General features: G+C 41.8%; 1 protein-coding gene and 1 pseudogene across 2 annotated transcripts; both read left to right on the top strand.

The window, feature by feature from the left end:
- Positions 1 to 847, top strand: part of LOC139626646 (protein HEXIM1-like) — a 1,569-nt pseudogene extending 722 nt beyond the window's left edge.
- Positions 848 to 2,535: 1,688 nt separating this feature from the next.
- On the top strand, positions 2,536 to 18,098 carry chd1l (chromodomain helicase DNA binding protein 1-like). Of its 2 annotated transcripts, none has more exons than XM_071487056.1 (25): positions 2,536 to 2,727; positions 2,952 to 3,064; positions 4,094 to 4,200; positions 4,940 to 5,051; positions 5,141 to 5,172; positions 5,385 to 5,466; positions 6,156 to 6,318; positions 6,529 to 6,684; positions 7,202 to 7,294; positions 7,371 to 7,467; positions 7,670 to 7,743; positions 8,033 to 8,143; positions 8,668 to 8,782; positions 9,559 to 9,712; positions 9,816 to 10,011; positions 10,320 to 10,465; positions 14,307 to 14,470; positions 14,571 to 14,770; positions 14,896 to 14,994; positions 15,121 to 15,191; positions 15,417 to 15,531; positions 16,450 to 16,558; positions 16,659 to 16,841; positions 16,977 to 17,058; positions 17,805 to 18,098. In XM_071487056.1, exons 1-25 carry the CDS (start codon positions 2,634 to 2,636, stop codon positions 17,925 to 17,927), a joined length of 2,991 nt encoding a protein of 996 aa, XP_071343157.1. In that variant the 5' UTR covers positions 2,536 to 2,633; the 3' UTR covers positions 17,928 to 18,098. The 2 variants fall into 2 exon arrangements, with proteins under 2 accessions (XP_071343157.1, XP_071343158.1); XM_071487057.1 differs by having other exon boundaries at positions 2,548 to 2,604.
- The last annotated feature ends 116 nt before the right edge of the window (positions 18,099 to 18,214 follow it).

Here is an 18,214-nt window from a genome sequence, read left to right as displayed (position 1 = left end):
TAAGAGCCCGATTACAACTCAGCCCCACCAGAAAGCCGACGTCCATGCAGCGGACGGAGCCGATCACATCTCACAGGGGAGAAACGGCGAAGTCAAACCGCAGCAAGAGACTTTGGACCAGGGGCAAGAGGAAAGGTTGCACATCGACCCCGACACTGGCTCAGACGTGCGTCTTGACAAGAAGAAACACAGGCGCAAAAAAAACACCAGGCGCAAAAAAAACAACCGGCACAACTGGAAGCCTTATCACGAACTGTCCTGGGAGGAAGTAAATGCCCTGGCGGAGAGAGAGGCGGCCAGGGCCGTCCGGTTAAGAGAGGAGATGTTCGCCCAAGGGCGCCCGATGGCTCCCTATAACACCACTCAGTACCTGATCGAGGTGAATTACGAAGGGGAGCCTGACCTCAGAACCGGGGTCAGGGGCGGAGGCAACGGTGGTATCAGGAGGCCCGGGGAGGCAAGTGGGGAGTTTCTCCAGAGACGTGCACCACATCCAGAGCCTGCAACATATGACCATGCAGGAGATGGTGCAGGAGTACCTGAAGCTGGAGAAGTGCATGTCCCGGCTGGAAGAGAACAACCGGCTGAGGCGCAGAGTGGAGCTCAGGGGTCAGACAGCTCCCTGTTGGTCCAGGGAGCTGGAGAGACCGAGGGCCCCGAACATGGAGCTCCCTTTGAACAAACCGAGCAAGGACAGAGTCCCGGTCGCTACCAATAGCAGACACTATACCCCTTTGAAAGAAAAAACATGGGACTACTGCATTTAAACAATGTGAAAAAAAACTGGAAAAGTAAATATTTCAGAAATAAGATTCCTCTTAAAAATGAAAAACAGGTCCAATATTTATTTCAGTGTGAATTTGTCTTATCTGTAAGCCTATTATCTTATATCAGTTAGACCCACTTCAAACCAGCTCTACCTCCAGCAGCTCTACAGTAACATGCTGCAGACACACTGATGCTTCACTATTATGTCATTTATAATGACATCAGTAGATTATTTACAAACCAGTGCTTTTACTATTATACTTAAAAACCATTTTGCTGCTGATACTCATCAACCTTTCCTTAAGTATGGTTTCTCATGCAGGACTTTGTAATGGAGTAGGTATTAAGACATTGCTGCATTGGTACTTAAATACTTCTTCCACCACCTGCTAGCTCAAGTTCTAGCTTTAACCTTACTGAAACATGTCGCTCAATAACACTTCTTCACCTTGACCTATCTGTGTCACATGTGTTGTCAGCCATTTTGACACATTTACTATCCACAAGCTTTGACCACAATATGCACTTACACCCTTTGATGTTAAGTGGTTCAGTGTGTTCAGTCTTAAGTCCTTTGGTTTTTGAATAATAATTAAATTGGTTAAAACTTCATCTGTGGCCCTTTAGCAGTAGAATGAGTTTACATTTCATGTCCATTTCACCCAAATATCACTGATGCCCCTCTGGTTCTCACTCCTTGGTATGTGCCAATAAGGTACATACCTGTACATAGAGGTTTAACAATTAGCCCTAGCAAGTACATGAATGTAGATTGTGCCTCAAGGGGCAGAAATGGACACCTGCTGTACCCATATTATCTAACAGTGTGTGGGGTAACTGCAGGCAAACCCCACTGTGGGTTGCCTGTGATGGTTCAGGTTATATATGGACTCAGATGAAGACACCAGACTCAGTTTGAGTGTTTGCAAGGTATTTATAAGGGAAAAGAGTTGAAACCCCTTTCAACTCTTTTGTAAAGGTGAAGAGCTGGCTGTTTGGGGAGGGGGTGAGACGGCATCTGGCTGAAGACATAGGTCTGAGATGTAATGTAATGTAATGTAATTCAGATGAAGAGGCGGTATGGGCTCAATGGGGGCCTGTAGATGGAGAAATATAGAGGCCCAGTTGGGTAGGCAAGCAGCGGCGTAACTGGGGCAAACCGAAATGTGGGTTGCCCACATGTGTTTTTTTTTTTATTGTCGTGAAATTTTTTCTAATATTTGTTGGAAAAAGGTTTGGATAATTTCTCATAAATTCCTGATAAACAACAAAAGATTTTATGATCACTTTCGTAAAAACCTGGAGCCCCACATTAATTTGGGACTGCACCTTTTCTAGAAATCACTGAAAGGCAGTAACTGATTTTATTATGTCCAAAGTTTAGAAAGTTTTTCCTAAAATGGGAATATGTAGCCTATAGTTTGGTAATTTCACATCCATAAGAGTAATTTTTTTAAAATAACAAACCATTCTTTCCTGCTTTGATTGTAGAAATTGAGAAATATATATCCACAATTTCCAGAAGTACAAATATAAAATAAATCTACGTGCTTACATTATAATATTTTCATTTTACTTGCATCTTGAATTGATTTATTTTTACCCTGTTATGAGTATCGGTTATAAAACAGTATATTTGTTTATAAATTTGCTTATTCGGCTGAATTACTTACGTCTATTTGATGTTCTTTACTGTTTTTTTTATTATTTACTGTATATTTTTTCAATAAAGTTGAAGAAGAAAAAAAAAGTTACTGCTCACTGTCACATGACCCAATCAGGAAGTGTCGCTGATGCCGAAGCAACACAGGGGGGTCGCTTTCTCCACACTTCTGTGTATGTTGTAGTCCTGTCAGTCTGGAAACATGAGGGATATTTTGTTAAAAATAAAAAACAGCGTAGCAGAGAAAAAGAAGAGCTCTGTTGGTCAAAACGACTTACAGAAGTGGGGTTTAAGAGGTATGGAGGCTTGTTAGCTTAGTAATGTAATAGTTCGTTGTCTTCGGCCATGGAGTGGGACGACCTGGTATATTTAGACAACATTTAATCTTTAATCGTCACTGTCGTTTAAGTTTTGTTCTGTCAGATCGATGACTGTCCACTTGTCCTGTGATTACTTACCTGAAGTTACTCCGATGTTTGGTCTCAGTGGTGATAAGTTGTGACGTCATGTGTCCTCGCAGGGATACAGCTGCGACCCTACCAGCTGGATGGTGTGCAGTGGTTAACTCAGTGTCTGAAGAGCCAGCAGGGATGCATCTTAGGAGATGAGATGGGTTTAGGAAAAACCTGCCAGGTCAGAGTTTCTTCAGTCACCCTTTTAACATGGAAATGTTTTCTTTTTTTACCGGATCATTTCAATGGAAATTGTGGCTAATATGGATACAAATATATTGTTTTATTTCATTGCAGTTTCCCTGCATATCTATTTATCAGCAGTTTTCTCCACTGAGGTTAAGTTAGGTTGCTTTATCTGTATCCATAGGTAAATTTGATTTGCGGTAAAAAAAAAAGTCATCAATCTAACACATACACATTTGACACACAGCACAGACAACACCACGTACAATAAATAGATAAATACTTAAACTGTAGACTGTAATCAATATGTACATATTCACATGTTAAAAAAACACTGACTTGTAGGGCTTTTTTCACAAGAGGCATTTTGACTTGTCATAGCAGGAAAAGCACAGGTGATTGTGATCATTTAAACGCCCCAGTAAGTCATGACAGTAAGCCAATGCAAAACCAGGATCCTGAAATCCAACCATCATTAATCATATTATTTACCTCTGTGCTTGTCCTGTGACATGTAGAAATGTCTTGTGTGAAAAAGACTTACTGTCAATGCACTGTACCTGCCCTGATTTGTATGGCTAAATACACAGTGCATTTGGAAAGTATTCAGCCACCTTCACTTTTTTCACATTTAGTTATGCTGCAGCCTTATGTTGAAATAATAATAATAATAAAGAAATGTTTTCATCAATCTACTCTCAATACCCCACAATTATTGACGGTGAGATGAAGCTTTATGAAGCACTGAATCAGTCCAGCAAAGTGTTTCTAAAAAAGCTTCATTTCTTATGCTTCATGTTAACAGAGCGACACCTGCTGGTCAGAATGTGAAATAGGCAAATACAAACGTTAGAATATTAAAAATGAAATGAAGTTTAGGGGAAACCATCATTGTATTTTTTTTTTTTTATTCTAAGCACACCTTGATAGTAATTACTGTAAAAACAAACAAACCCCAGAGGAAAAAGATGTGAGGATTGTATATAGTATATCAAGAATATTCAATCCTAATTATCCCCCTCAGACGATCTCTCTGCTGGTGTACACGTCAGGAGCACTGGGGATGAAGGGTCCATTTTTAGTCCTGAGCCCACTCTCTGTCATGGAGAACTGGAAAAAGGAGTTGGAATGGTACTGCCCCTTTTTTCTATGAATCTACATCCAATTTTTGTATTTAGATTTATAGTCTGTGTATAACCTTCCCTTTTAAAGTTCCTCTCCAGACATGTTTTAAATTCTGTAAAAATCCCCTGCTTTGATTAATATGTTGTTTAACATGGTTTTCCCGCATAAAAAGTGAAAAAAAGTAAAATCAAAAACTGGTTCTGGAAGCACACCTTACTTTTACTTCCTCATTGAGAAATCTGGATCAGGTCTTGGCCCCGCCCACCACTTGCTCCAGGTGTCCAGGTGAAAGAGCAGAAAGTATGAAGATGGTTAGAGGAGGAAACATCAGAGAGACTCAGCCTCATGTTTGAGCCTCAGTCAGACCCAGACTCAGATGAGGAGTCTGTTGAGACCAGAATCAGAGACTAGCAGACGGATCAGAGCGGTTAGCATAGTTAGCATCTTTTATCTGTTTATGTTGTTTGTTAGCTTGTAACTGCCCAAGAAACATTCAGTAATCACGTGTCCAATCTTGCAACTTGGCCCTATGTGTTAAAAGGACTGTAACTCACACACAGTTGTTTCTGTATTGATTTAAACCTGCACAAGTCAAGGCTAAGATCTGGCACTTTAATGCAGTGTCCATATCAAAGTGAATGTTCTGAAGCTCAGAGCCTGAAGAACAAAAATGTGTGTAACTGTCAAAATACTAAAATATTTAATAAAATGTGAAATTTTCAACTTGTGATTTACGTGGTTGCAGCTTCGCCCCCTCTCTGACTGTGCTGTGCTACAAGGGGGACAAAGAGAGACGGGCTGAGATTCAGAGAGAAGCAGGCACACAGGACTTCCACGTTCTTCTCACCACATATGAGGTCTGTGGATATTTTATGAAAACAAATTGACCTAAAGTTTCATCTGTGTTAAAAGTGACATGTTTTTTTTTTTATTCTGTCATTACCAGCTCTGTCTCAAAGACGCCTCCTTCTTGAGACGGTGAGTGTGACACAGATCTCATCAGAAACATCAGCTCATATATTTGCACACACCAGCAGGGACTTGAAGTAAGGTTTGGTTGTTTACCTAATGAAGACCATGTTCATACATATTTTACCAAAGCAAATCCTGCATTAACAAACTGTGTAGTGTATGTGTATTTACTACATCATGATTCCCAGGTGAATTCAGTTTCTCATTATGCTCCTCAGGTGGAAGTGGAAGGTACTTGTAGTCGACGAGGCTCACCGACTGAAGAATCAGAACTCACTGTTGCACAAGACCTTGACTGAGGTACTGAGCTCCACCTGGTTCTGCTAATGAAATCCTCATTTTCCTTTCTACCAGTGGCTCCAGCAGGATTATATTTCATAGTACACACAAGAACTGCCTGTCTGCTTGTAGGCCACCTTTAGGTTTCCCACACACACACACATATGTCTAGAGAGAGCAAGAGATTGTTTTTAGTGCTAAAGTTATAACACAGCGCCACCTTAAAACTCTGATTAGCCTACCACATGCATTTAAAAGACCAACCAACAGGCCTGAAAAACAACAACAAATAGACTACAATATAATATTATATACTGTGTATTGAATATTGCTGAGAAATGTGCAGTAAAAGTCGGCATTAAGCAGGTAATAGATTCCCTCATTTAGCATCATCATCATAAGAACAGTTGCCAAGCTAACTACAATAATAATAACAATATGAAACAGCAAAACCAAACCAAATTGCTACAATAAACAATGAAAAAGACAAGAGATAATAAAATGATATAGTATTTCTGCCTATTTGAAGTCCAGTCTGCATCTGCCCGTTGAGCCAAACTCTTGTAGAGTGTCCTCTGCATCAGTTCCAATATCATGATGGATGTTCATCAGTGCTTCACATCTGCAGTGTCAACACTGGGCATCACAGCCCCAGACTCCTCCTTGGATCTAGACTCATAATGTTAGTTGTTTGTCTCTTTCTTGTTTAGTTCTCAGTGGAGTTCAGAGTCCTGCTCACAGGGACGCCCATCCAGAACAACCTGCAGGAGCTCTACTCCCTGCTGAGCTTCATCCAGCCCAGCATCTTCACCGCTGATGAGACCGACGACTTTGTCAATTCTTACTCAAATGTTGAAAATCAGCCTGCTCTTGGTACGATACATGATTATCATGTAACAAAGTGTGGATGATAGTCAGCAGTATTGCAGAACGCCTGTGATGTTTATCCATGTAATGTGTTTGTTATTCGTTTCATGTACTGTTCTGTACATGTGGAAAAGTCCTGTTCAGAAGCGAGGTGCATAAATGACTCAGCTAGCAGCTGATTGAATCAACAGTGTGTCCCTCTGCGTCTGTTTCCAGCTGCTGAGCTGCAGAGTGTCCTGGAGCCGTTCCTGCTGCGGAGAGTCAAGTCAGAGGTGGCTGTAGATCTGCCCAAGAAGACAGAGCTGGTGGTGTACCACGGCATGTCGGCTCTGCAGAAGAAATACTACAAAGCCGTTCTGATGAAGGATCTGGGTGAGGCGACTGCACTATGGGGTGACAGGAGGCTGCTTTTTGGACATAAACCATAGACTCAATAAATTATAAGATGTGTCCTAATCCTAGTGCAGTGCTCTGTAGCATCTCTGTACCCAGTACTTTGTTGAGGAATGTCAGTATAATTAACCATAAATTTCCAGTCATTTCACATTCATACAGCATGTGTACTGGTGTACACTGCTCCTCTCACATCTCCAGCACAAGGCCTTTGGTTTTAACAGTTGTACTGTCAGCTGTTGAACTGAACTGAAACGCAATGCTTACATTTAAAAGTGTAATCCTTGGGCTCCCTGTCAGTGTTGTTTGCTGCCCCTTTATTTTCATGACCATTGCAATGAATCTTGGGATAAGTTGGGCAATGAAGGATCCAATGGGTGGATCCTTCGTTGCCCAGGAAAAGGAGGACACGTTTCTCACCTCTGCAGCCTCTGAAGGATGCCGGCCCTGAACTGGGACACAGCTATAGAGTCACCTCATGAATTTCTCCTTTTAGAGGCTTTTGGAAATGAACAAGGCAACAAGACGCGGCTGCTGAACATCTTGATGAACCTGAGAAAGTGTGTCGACCACCCGTACCTGTTTGATGGTGAGATGTGTTGAAAGGACTGATCTCACAACAGGACATAGAAGCATATTTTATACTTAAATATTTTTTTGGCCAGGGGTGGAACCAGAGCCTTTTGAGATGGGGGAGCATCTTATTGAAGCCAGTGGGAAACTTTGCCTTCTAGACAGCATGCTGGCCCACCTGCACAAAGGGTTAGTCCGTGTACTTGTTGTTTGCCTCACCCTGCTGGCAGTGTGGGCTCAATCTGACTGCTGCTATCTTTGATACCGCAGGAACTCGATGCTGACATAATGTACTGATTTTTTGGAGCACCAAATTGTACGCACTGTCATATTTCAAGTCACATATTCCTCAATATTATTGTTATTTCTCTTATCATGTTTGTGATTGAAGGGGCCATCGGACCCTGCTGTTCTCTCAGATGACGAGGATGCTGGACATTGTTCAGGATTACATGGAGTACAGAGGTGAATGGGGGGGGGGGACTTTTAACTGTCTTATGTTGCAGTGATTTCAATTTAGCAAAAATTAAACATGTTTAATATGTTAATGCTCCAATGCAAATCGTCTCCTCAACCTGCTTTACTGATCATTCATATGAAACATCAACAAGGCATTTCACTTAACACATTTCAACTTACTTTCTAAATTCACCGGCTAAACTAATCTTTAATCCGCTTTCTAATGGCAAAAATATAACAGTATGTTTTTTATTTTTCTCCACAGATAAGTGCTAACTGCAGTTTTTCTTTTCAGGTTACAGCTATGAACGTCTGGACGGGTCTGTCCGAGGGGAAGAGCGAAATCTAGCAGTGAAGAACTTCAGCAGCAGAGATGTATTTGTCTTTCTACTCAGCACTAAAGCAGGTAAACCATGTCTTTATGTGTAGGATTAAACTGAGCTTCATCAGGTGTCAATAATGTTCATATTGTGCTTGTTATCTGAACCTACGATCAGTTGTCCTACACATCACAAACATCTTGATCCTTGTTTTTTAGCCTTATTAGTCATATGTTGATGAGTTGCATCGTCTAAACAAAATTGGCAAGGTTGTAGATAACGCAGTAATTTTCTGTGACTGAGTTGCACTTGCAAGCTTTTCTGCATATCTAAATCTACAGTAGGGTTCTTGAACTGGCTGAGAGAGGAAATGGGACTGATCACACAGAGATAAGAGCTGCGGTAGGTTGACGCACTGGTGTAAATAAGGCCAGCATACTCTCTTCTTCATGCACAGTGTGAAAGCAGGGAGACAGAACTTTTATTTCCTGTCACAGCTGATTACTCTGTGTGTATCTCTGTAAGCTGTGCAAGTTCATCATTAGTTTGCATTATATTATCGACACAGTTGTCAGATGTTGTGCTTTGGCTTCTTAACCTGTCTCTGCAGGGGGAGTGGGCCTGAACCTTACAGCTGCTGACACAGTCATTTTTATGGATAGTGACTTCAACCCTCAAAATGACTTGCAGGCTGCCGCACGCTGCCACCGGATTGGTCAGAACAGGTGACGTGTATCAAAACTTATTCAGAGCAGTGCACATTGTAGTATTTCACTTTGATTAGCTGAACAAAGTTTAAGTATTTGTTAGAGGATCTTAGCCTCTCTTCTGATTGGCTGACTGTTTTCTGAGTGATCGAGTACAAATATAGCAGATCTCAGGTAAACACTCAGAGAAACCAAATCCTGCAAGGTTGGATGGTGGGTCCAGGTGGGCAGCGCTTGGGGTGTGGCTAAGGTTGTGCATTTCTACCTTTTAACAAAATTGGACCTTTACAATCAGCAGAGCCAGAGATATGACCTTTTTTATTCCACCTACTCATCGTCCTTGTCAAAACCTTGTGCCTAGATTCCCAACAATTCCTTTAGACCAGTGACAGTCCGTCAGAGGTTCAGGTGTGTTATATTAGCAGTGGTTGAGATGAGGAGCAGGCTACAGAGGTCTGGTAAACTCCTTTCTTTCTAAAATCACACCCCAGATTTATTTCATTTTCTAATTTGCAATCTCCTACCCAACCAACATTTATCTGTTTTTACGCAACTTTTGCATGCAAAAGTTTTCATGTAATACAACACTTTGTTGTGTCTTTGATTAAGTCAGAAATATTTGACCGAAAACTTGCGTTATAAACAAGGGACATGGCGTCTGAAAGATGTGGACATTTATTCAACAGGAAAGATGAGTCTAATGAAAGATGCTTTTAGAAAACTTGGCCTCTGCTGCATTGATATTGACCATTTTTAAATCCCTTTAACCTTAGATTGACTGTGACATATTACAGGCCTGTGAAAGTGATCCGCCTTCTGGCAAGAGACACTGTGGAGGAAATCATGTACTCCCGCGCTGTGTCCAAGTTGCACCTCACCAACACTGTTATTGAAGAAGGCCGCTTCTCTTTACTGGATCAAGCTAAGTCAGCTGCTGCAGGACTGCAGGTTTGTGAATCCTGCACCACCCTGTTTCTTTTATACAAAACCCCTACAGCTGTCTTTGTTTTAACCACTTCTCCACACCACTCATGTTTCCTGCCCCATTCAGCTCAGTGAGATCTTAAAGTTCGGGGTAGATAAGCTCTTGTCATCAGAAGAGAGCTCTGTACAGGATGTGAAACTGGAGAAGATCCTCGGTCTGTCACGTGACGGTCAGTGGGTGGATGATGAGGACTCCATGTCGCTCAGAGAAGAACAAGAGGAGGAGGAGGAGGAGGAGAATGGCTCTGAATCTGATGGGCAGAGTATGTGTTATTACCCTGTGACCACTTTAAATCTCAAACCACTGTGGCCATGTTCATATGCACAGAGTAATCAGTTCTTAACCTTGTTTAAAGTTCGCTGTGAATTTCATTTCATATCTTGGTGAGATTACCGTTGCTGTGGTTGTTCTGCTACTTTTACTTTTGGTTGTCTCCCTGCAAACATAACCACACATGAAAATACACCACACAATTAATCTTCTTGCTTCATGTCCAATGTCAATATCATCAGAATTTGCTCTGCTTGTGATGAATAATTACATTCACCATCATGTTGTCCCATCTGTCAGACCACATGTACTACTTTGAGGGGAAAGACTACAGTAAGGACCCCAGCTCTGATGACCAGAAAAGCTTTGATCGTTTGATGGAGGAGCAGCTGGCTGAGTTTCAGGGAGCTGGAGGAGAGGGACGAGCTCTGCGACACAAAGCTGGAGTAAGCTTCTGTCTCCTTTACTTACAACTGAAGGAAACATACATATTTTTAAATCAATAAACATGGAATTTATTGAGTTAAAAGAGAGGACAAGCACAAGCATCAGCCTCCGGCAGAAAAATGAAGCCAACGCTGAAGTGCAAATCCTCAAATTACCACTCTCATGTTAAAATGTCCAACTTTACAGCAGAAATAAACATGTTTACAGCCTGGTACAAAAATAGCGAACGAAGAAAGGAGAGTGGAATTTAACACACATGCACAATATAGTTCAAGATTAAGATCATGAATTACTTCACTTGTATGCATGCGGAAAAGCAAATTGTTTTTGACTCAGAACTGCAGTTGTGCAGTAAGCATGGAGCAACACCACAGGCACTATGAACACACATAACATAAACCCAGGAGTGAACACACTAAAATCAATGATCATAAAAAAACATAATACCAACAGCATAAAAACAGGAAAAATAAAAACAACAGCAGTCTACATAAGACACATCAGTAATACTCCACACCAGCACGTTTATCTGTTGCATATACACTCACGACCAGTAGCATCTTTAAATTCATGGTGTTTAAAATCCTGATACAGTCTAAAATACACAAGTGTGTGAGTCTGGTTTGCAGCCTTGTACTGCTGCAGGAACTTTGTATCATCAAGTTAATGATGTTCAGATTATTGTTGAAACTCTTTTAGAGAGGTGTTGAAACTGAAACATCATCACTACAGCTCAACACTCAGTGTAGTAATATGCTGCTAATCTCAGTCTTCTCACTGAAGTGAATATGAGACATTTATCCCCAGTGTCCTGCAGTATCTGGACACACTGTAATGAATAAGTTGAACTTTTGTGTAAATGATTATCTTGCAGTTTTTGTCACTAATGTGTGGTAGTAAACCAAATGCTCCCTCAGGCACTCAGTCTGATACGCAGCCTTTATTCAGGCCATGATGCTTGATGTCAAAACCACTGAATTAGGTCATGTTCCTACCTGTAGTTTGGTTCCCTTTGTACTAACAAAACTTGTTTCAGTTTCTTATTTTATTTATATACATGTCTCCAGTTCACATGGACACTTGACATGAATATACTGTGACAAGAAAATGGAAGAGGACTCTTTGAAATTACCCCATTTATGTATAAATGTGTCCTAAAATATGATGAGATCTTCATCTAAGTGACAATTATAAACAAACACAATCTGTTTTAACTAATAACACACAAATTATTGTATTTCTGTGTATCTATATTGAATACATCACTCTTTAACATGCATAGTATAGCTGGAACAAGCATGTGAACCCCCTCGGCTAATGGCATCAACCAAAGCTAACAGGAGTCAGGAGTTATCAAAGCTGGAGTCCAGTCAGTGACACCAGATTGAAGGTTTGGATTAGGGACACTTTCACATATAAAGACACACTCAAACATTTTAAGTTTCAGCTGATGTGAACCAGGCCTCACAGCCAGGAGATCTCAGAAGACTGGGGACCAAGAGTTGCTGATTTGTTTAAAGCTGGAAAGTCATCTCAAAGAGTTTAGGTCTTCATCAGTCCACAGTTGGACAAACTGTCTATAGACAGAGATGATTTAGTTCTGTGGCTTTTCTTCCCATACGTGGGCATCTAGCTTAGATGACTCCGAAGGCACAACGTGTAAAGCTCAGCAATGTAACAAAGAAAGTCAGAGTAACAGCCAAAGGCTTAAACATCTCTGTTCATGAGACGACCGCACACAGGTCACAGAGCACGGAGGAAGCCACTGCTCTCCAAAAAGAAAATTCTGCACGTCTGAAGTTTGCCAAAGAGCAGCTTGACTCTACAACAACACTACTGAGAAAATGTTTTACGGATCAGTGAGACCAAGGATGAAGAATGAAAACTGATGCATCACCTTTAAAGTGATGGTTCAGGTTATTTGACGTGGGGTTGTGTGCGGTATTTATCTATAGTCAGTGCATCACCTGCAGTAGATTCAGATCAGTGCGCTCCCAGATTACAGAAGCAGCAGGAGCACCAGCACAGAAGCTGAGTGATGAGCTGCTGTGGACGGGGCCATCTGCAAAACTTTTCACCTCTTAATCTTGCCATCAAACAGGCCTTTCCTTTGGAACTATGTTTTTCGACCTCTGAACTACTGTATTCCTACGCACAAGTGCACCTACACTTAGCTCTGTCTGAGTCAAACAGCTGATCCGCAGAGTAATACAGCAGTTCAACGGTTTACAAACTTTAGTTTACTTTCCAAAGGAAAGGCCTGTTTGACGACAAGATGAAGTGGTGAGAATATTCCAAATAAAGCATAAACTTAAACTGATGTTAACTTTTTTCTGTGGGCATTTTTTTTAAAGTGGCTAAAAACATTTTCATTTTCTCTAAACTGAACCCAGTCCACTGCAGGTAAAACACTGACTATAGATTACTACCTCACACAACCCCACGTCATATAACCTGAACTACTGAACACTGATGTAAATCTAAAATAGAATAACTTCAGATAAAGAAAATCCACCTGTTGGAGTTGTCCAGTCAGAGCACAGACCTTAATCCAGCCAAGATGCTGTGGACTGACCTGAAGGGAAACATTCACTCCAGACATCCTGAGAATATGTCAGAGCTGAAGCAGCTCTATCAGGATGATCGGTCCAAACCTCCTCCTCAACATTGTGCAGGTCTGATCAGCAGCTACTGGGAGACCTGGTTTGAGGTTATTGTTGTATTTTTCCTGACAGCACTTTGAATGTTTAATGTCTGTGTTCAAAAGTCCTGAAAGATTATAATTGTGTGTGCAAATAAGCCAAGTTAAATGAAAGTCACTTCAGGGTTTTGCTCAGGTGTGATCACAAACTCCTAAGAAAGAAACTGGATTAGAAAAAGTTGAAGAAGATGGTGATAGAGATTAGATTGGAGCAGCCCTGAGTTTCAAAACTGCTCCTCAGAAACCTGTGTGTGAGTCTGAGGCCTTACATAGTTAATAATGCCCAGCGCCTACTTGACATACTATGCTCTGGTTGAGTGTGCTGAAGCAAGGAGAGCGCATTTTAACTCACATGTTCAATATATTTCAATCAGCAGGTGCTAATTAATTGCTGATATGATAATCCCACTTATGGAATGGAATGCACCACATTTATAGAGCACCTTTCTAGTCTTATCAGCTGTTCAAAGCGCTTTACACTATGAGTCACGTTCACCCATTCACACATACATTCACACAGCGCTTGTTATCTACACAGCACATCTCTATCACACATGCATACGCAGATGGCACATCGGGTCAATTTAGGGTTCAGTATCTTACCCAAGAACACTTAAGCACGCGAACTGGAGGAGGCGGGGACAACCCGCTCTACCTCCTGAGCCATAGTCATTAACTTAGAGCTGATTGTGCACTGCAGAGTTCTAGGTAAATGTGGGTTTTTTTTATCAGTTGCTTTCATACAAAGTGCAGCAAACTGAAAAAAACTAAACCAGCCTCTTCGCTTAAATCAGCACCAGTTCTCTTGGTCACACAGTTTCAAAAGGTACCCAGCAGGTGGGTTAGAGAACCTGCCACAGTTCTTCTGTCTCTCCATGTGACTGACTCCATGATGTTGAGATCAGGACTGTGAGGGCCAGACCATTTGTTGCAGGGCTCCTTGTTCTTGTTGCTGAAGGTAGTTCTTTATGACTCTGGCTGTGTGTGTGTGGGCTCATTGTCCATTGTCCTGACAGATCAGATGCCTCCCTGATGCTACTGTGTGATGGATAAGAATATGAACATCTTGAGTGCCTAAAACATTTGTACATGTGTAACTGTGCAGCTCTGACTGTTGCACTATCTGTGTTCATACCCAGGTTTCAGTGTCAGCACCCCTTGGGATTCCATCAAGGAAGAGGAAACCTCTTACTGAGGCCGAGCTGGAGCTGAGGCGACAGAGGAGGGAGGAGGCTGCAGCCAAGAGAGCAAAAATGCAGGAGGACATGAAGAAGAAACAGCAAGAGCAGAAACACAAGAAAAAGTAAAGATCTTTGAATCAAACTCGACATCTTCACCCACTGAACTAAAACGTTTGACTCAAACTGTTTTCCTTTTATTTGGTGTGTTTGTTTATCGTGCAGAATGGCATGGTGGGAGTCCTGTGGCTACAGGTCACTGTGCCTGCAGTCTGTGAACAGTGAAGAAGAAGAGGAGGAGGAGGAGGAAGATGAAGGCAGCGTGTGCTCCACAGAGTCTGACAGCACAACTATCCACTATGTTCTGGGGGATGTGACTCATCCACATGCTGCTCAGGGAGATGCTATCATTGTCCACTGTGTTGGTGAGGGCTCTGAATTGTAGCAATGTAACAGCAACATGTCAGTTTGTATGACAGAGTGAGAAACAGAAGGTAGAGCCTCTTCTATAGGATGTTGTGTGTTCCTCAAAGTAATGATATTTGTGTAGATGACTCAGGCTGGTGGGGCAGAGGAGGCCTGTTCACTGCTCTAGAGGTGAGATCAGATGAACCACGGAAGCAGTATGAGTTGGCTGGCAGGATGAAAGGTGAGATTATCCCTGATTACAGTGTAAATGAAGCCTTGCACCATTAAACGTCTTTATCTGTGGCCTCTTGTTGAGAATGAAGCAGATAAATTACAAATTAAAGTGCGACGATTTTGCTTGTTTCAGATTTGGACCTTGGAAATGTGCTGCTCTTCCCCATCGATGACAAACAGTCCAGATTGGACGGCCAGGATCGAGTAGGTTCAGTTTGAATGAAATGCTGCATAAAACTCTGCAGCTTGGAAATGCATGCTTGTGTCATGACGCATGCTGCTTCTTTGCAGCATCAGTGATCAACAATGTGATAGAGCAGGTTTGGGTTTATGTGTGGTGACAGAATTGTGAAATTGTGGCAGGGAAGCAACTGATAACACTGCAACAATAAGATGATGCCTGATTCAACCTCCTTCCTGTCCCCGCAGTTGGCCCTGATAGTGGCACAGCAAAGAGACAAAGCCAACAACTTGTCTGGGATACTTCTGACTGCTCTGGACGAAGGGCTGAAGAAGATTTATGCTGCAGCTAAAAGACATAAGGGTACAGTAAAGCACTGAGTCTTCAAACACCTTCACGAAAACAATACCACCTTTTCATGTAGGCTGCTTGTAGACGTTTTTAGAAACAAGTTATCTGTGCTGAAATGAGCACCTAACCTAAGAACAATGAGGAGAGAAAGGAAGGAGGTACATGATGAAAGCAGTGTTTGATTATTGTTAGACTTGACAGACAAGATATTCAGGACATACTGGATCTGTGTGTGTGTGTGTGTGTGTGTGTGTGTTTGCAGACATTGTTCGAAACACAGTAACTGAAAAACAATGTGAGAGGAATTTGACTTCCTTCAGGTCGTTCTGCATTACTGATGAACGTCTTGCAATAAAATTACCTGCTCCTGCCATTGTTGTTTTTGCTGTGCTTTTACATTGGTGATGAAAAGCTGCACAATTAAATAAGACAGTCACACTATGGTAGATTGCTTTCAATATAATTTTAGTGAACATGTGTAATCTGTAAATATGAAACATCTTCCACAAATACAAAAAATGAATCTGTAAACTCTAAAAATTATTTGTAAACGCTAAAAAGCATTTGTGAATATCTTCCTAACTACGACTTTCAAACAGACATTTGTCTCAGCTCACCTCGTGTGCAGCATAAGTCAAGTCAAGTCAAATTTTATTTTTCTATACTTTCTAAATGGAGGAGGTCTAGACCTTCTCTTTAAAGTATAAGAAAGAGACCCAACAATTCCCACTGAGAGCAAGCACTTGGTGACAGCAGCAAGGAAAAACTTCCTTTAAGAGGCAGAAACCTCAGGCAGAACCGGGCTCAGGGTGGGCGGCCATCTGCCTCAACAGGTTGGGTTAAACATAAGAAATGCAGGAGGTTGCAGTTAACAGTCAAGCTAACCCTAACTGACACTTTCTCTGCCCTCTTTATCTTTTTCCCACAAAGCAAGTGTTCATCTTCCTCGCATTGGTCACTCCACCAGAGGCTTCAACTGGTACGGCACAGAGCGACTCATCAGGAAGCACTTGGCCTCCAGAGGCATCCCCACATTCATGTATCTTTTAAAGATTTCAACAGATAAAATCTGCAAAGGTGTGCAATTTCTCAGAGTCTAAATAAAGATTTGAGTCATATTCTCTTAACATGACTAACAGATACTATCACAGCAGAGCAGGCAAGAACACAGCTACACCTCCGGCATCCACCTCATCGTCAACATCGGCTCCCGTCCAGAGCCATGGCCCCACAGATCTCCCCAGCTTCATGACGGGAGTCCGTGTGTTTTTCTACAACCTCCCTGCATCAGAGAGGAAGAGTCTGGCCCGCTACCTGATCACATATCCTTTCAGACTGGGTGGTTTCATTTCAGTTAATTATTGTAGTCAAACAGTGGAGAGAGGAGTGAATACAGAGTCAAATGTTAAAATTACAATATGGTGTGAAAATGTCACCACTCCTTAGCTGCAGTGCACTTATGACGGAGATGAGGAGGATATGATGAGTCCAGTGGTCACCCACATCGTTGCAGAGGTGGAGAACACCATCCACTCACAAGTTAGTATCATTATGAGGCTCACTGATTGTAATCTGACCCCTGACATATATTCACTGAGCACCTTACTAGGAACACTGTGCTAACACTGACATGATTACATCACATCATTTCTGCATATTTGTCAGCTGCACATTCATGCTGTTGACACTAAATTCTGACCTGACCAGCTGCTGCCTCAGCAGAAATCCAGATTCATCAGACCAGGTTACATTTTTCCAGTCTTTATCTGTCCAGTTGTGTTGAACCAGATGTGGTCTTCTACCTCAGGGTTGGACGTGTTGTCCATTCAGATGCTCTCCTGCTCAGCTCAGTTGTAAAGAGTGGTTATCTGAGTTACTGTAGTCCATTCTCCTCTGACCTCTCTCATCAACATACAGTAAACTGCTGCTCACTGGTAATTTTTGTTGTTGGCTCCAATATGAGTAAAAACTCTAGAGACACCTGTGTGTGAAAATCCACCAGCAATCTGACACCAACAATGAAACACAGTCACTGTGAGTCACATTATTTCCTCATTCTGATGTTTGATGTGAACATGAACTGAAGCACCTGACCTGGATCTGCAGCATTTTATGACTTGGACTGCTGACACATTATTGGTTGATTGGATATTTGCATAAATAAGTAGGGACGCAGGCATTCCCAATAAAGTGCTCAGTGATTTCGTCTTGATATAGTGAGCATGGTGATAAACCTAGCAACAGTATTTAAGGTTTAATTTCACTGTATGATGTGTGTGAACCAGGAGCTCCAGGATCTGGTGCGTCAGTACACTCAGGCGGTCCCTGTGCAGAAGGCCTGGCTGGAGTCCTGCTTCTCCAAACAGCGAAAAGTCAACACTGCGCACTTCATACATCAGCTCAGATAACACTATGATTCAGCTTTTTAAATCTCATTCTTTAGATTAGCCTTTTGTTTAAAACTTGAATTAACTTAGTTGGCTGCTTTAAAAATGCGTTGAATGTCATATAATTTCAAAGCAGTTTATAATGATCGTTTTGTAAGTGAAACAAGCCATAAATAAACGTACACCCCTCTACTGCTGTGTCGGAGGTTTGTGTTGACACTTTTGCCAGGACAGGGTTTGCTACCACAGGAACATTAATCAACCAGGGTCTGTGTAATAAATCCAGAGTCATAAATCAGTGTGTGTGA

The sequence above is a fragment of the Trachinotus anak genome, unplaced genomic scaffold, assembly GCF_046630095.1.
Source record: "Trachinotus anak isolate AG129_WGS33_773 ecotype Australia unplaced genomic scaffold, CSIRO_AGI_Tana_v1 ptg000010l, whole genome shotgun sequence".
In the NCBI taxonomy this organism is placed as follows: Eukaryota; Metazoa; Chordata; class Actinopteri; order Carangiformes; family Carangidae; genus Trachinotus; species Trachinotus anak.
This window is presented reverse-complemented; position numbering and strand designations above follow the sequence as displayed.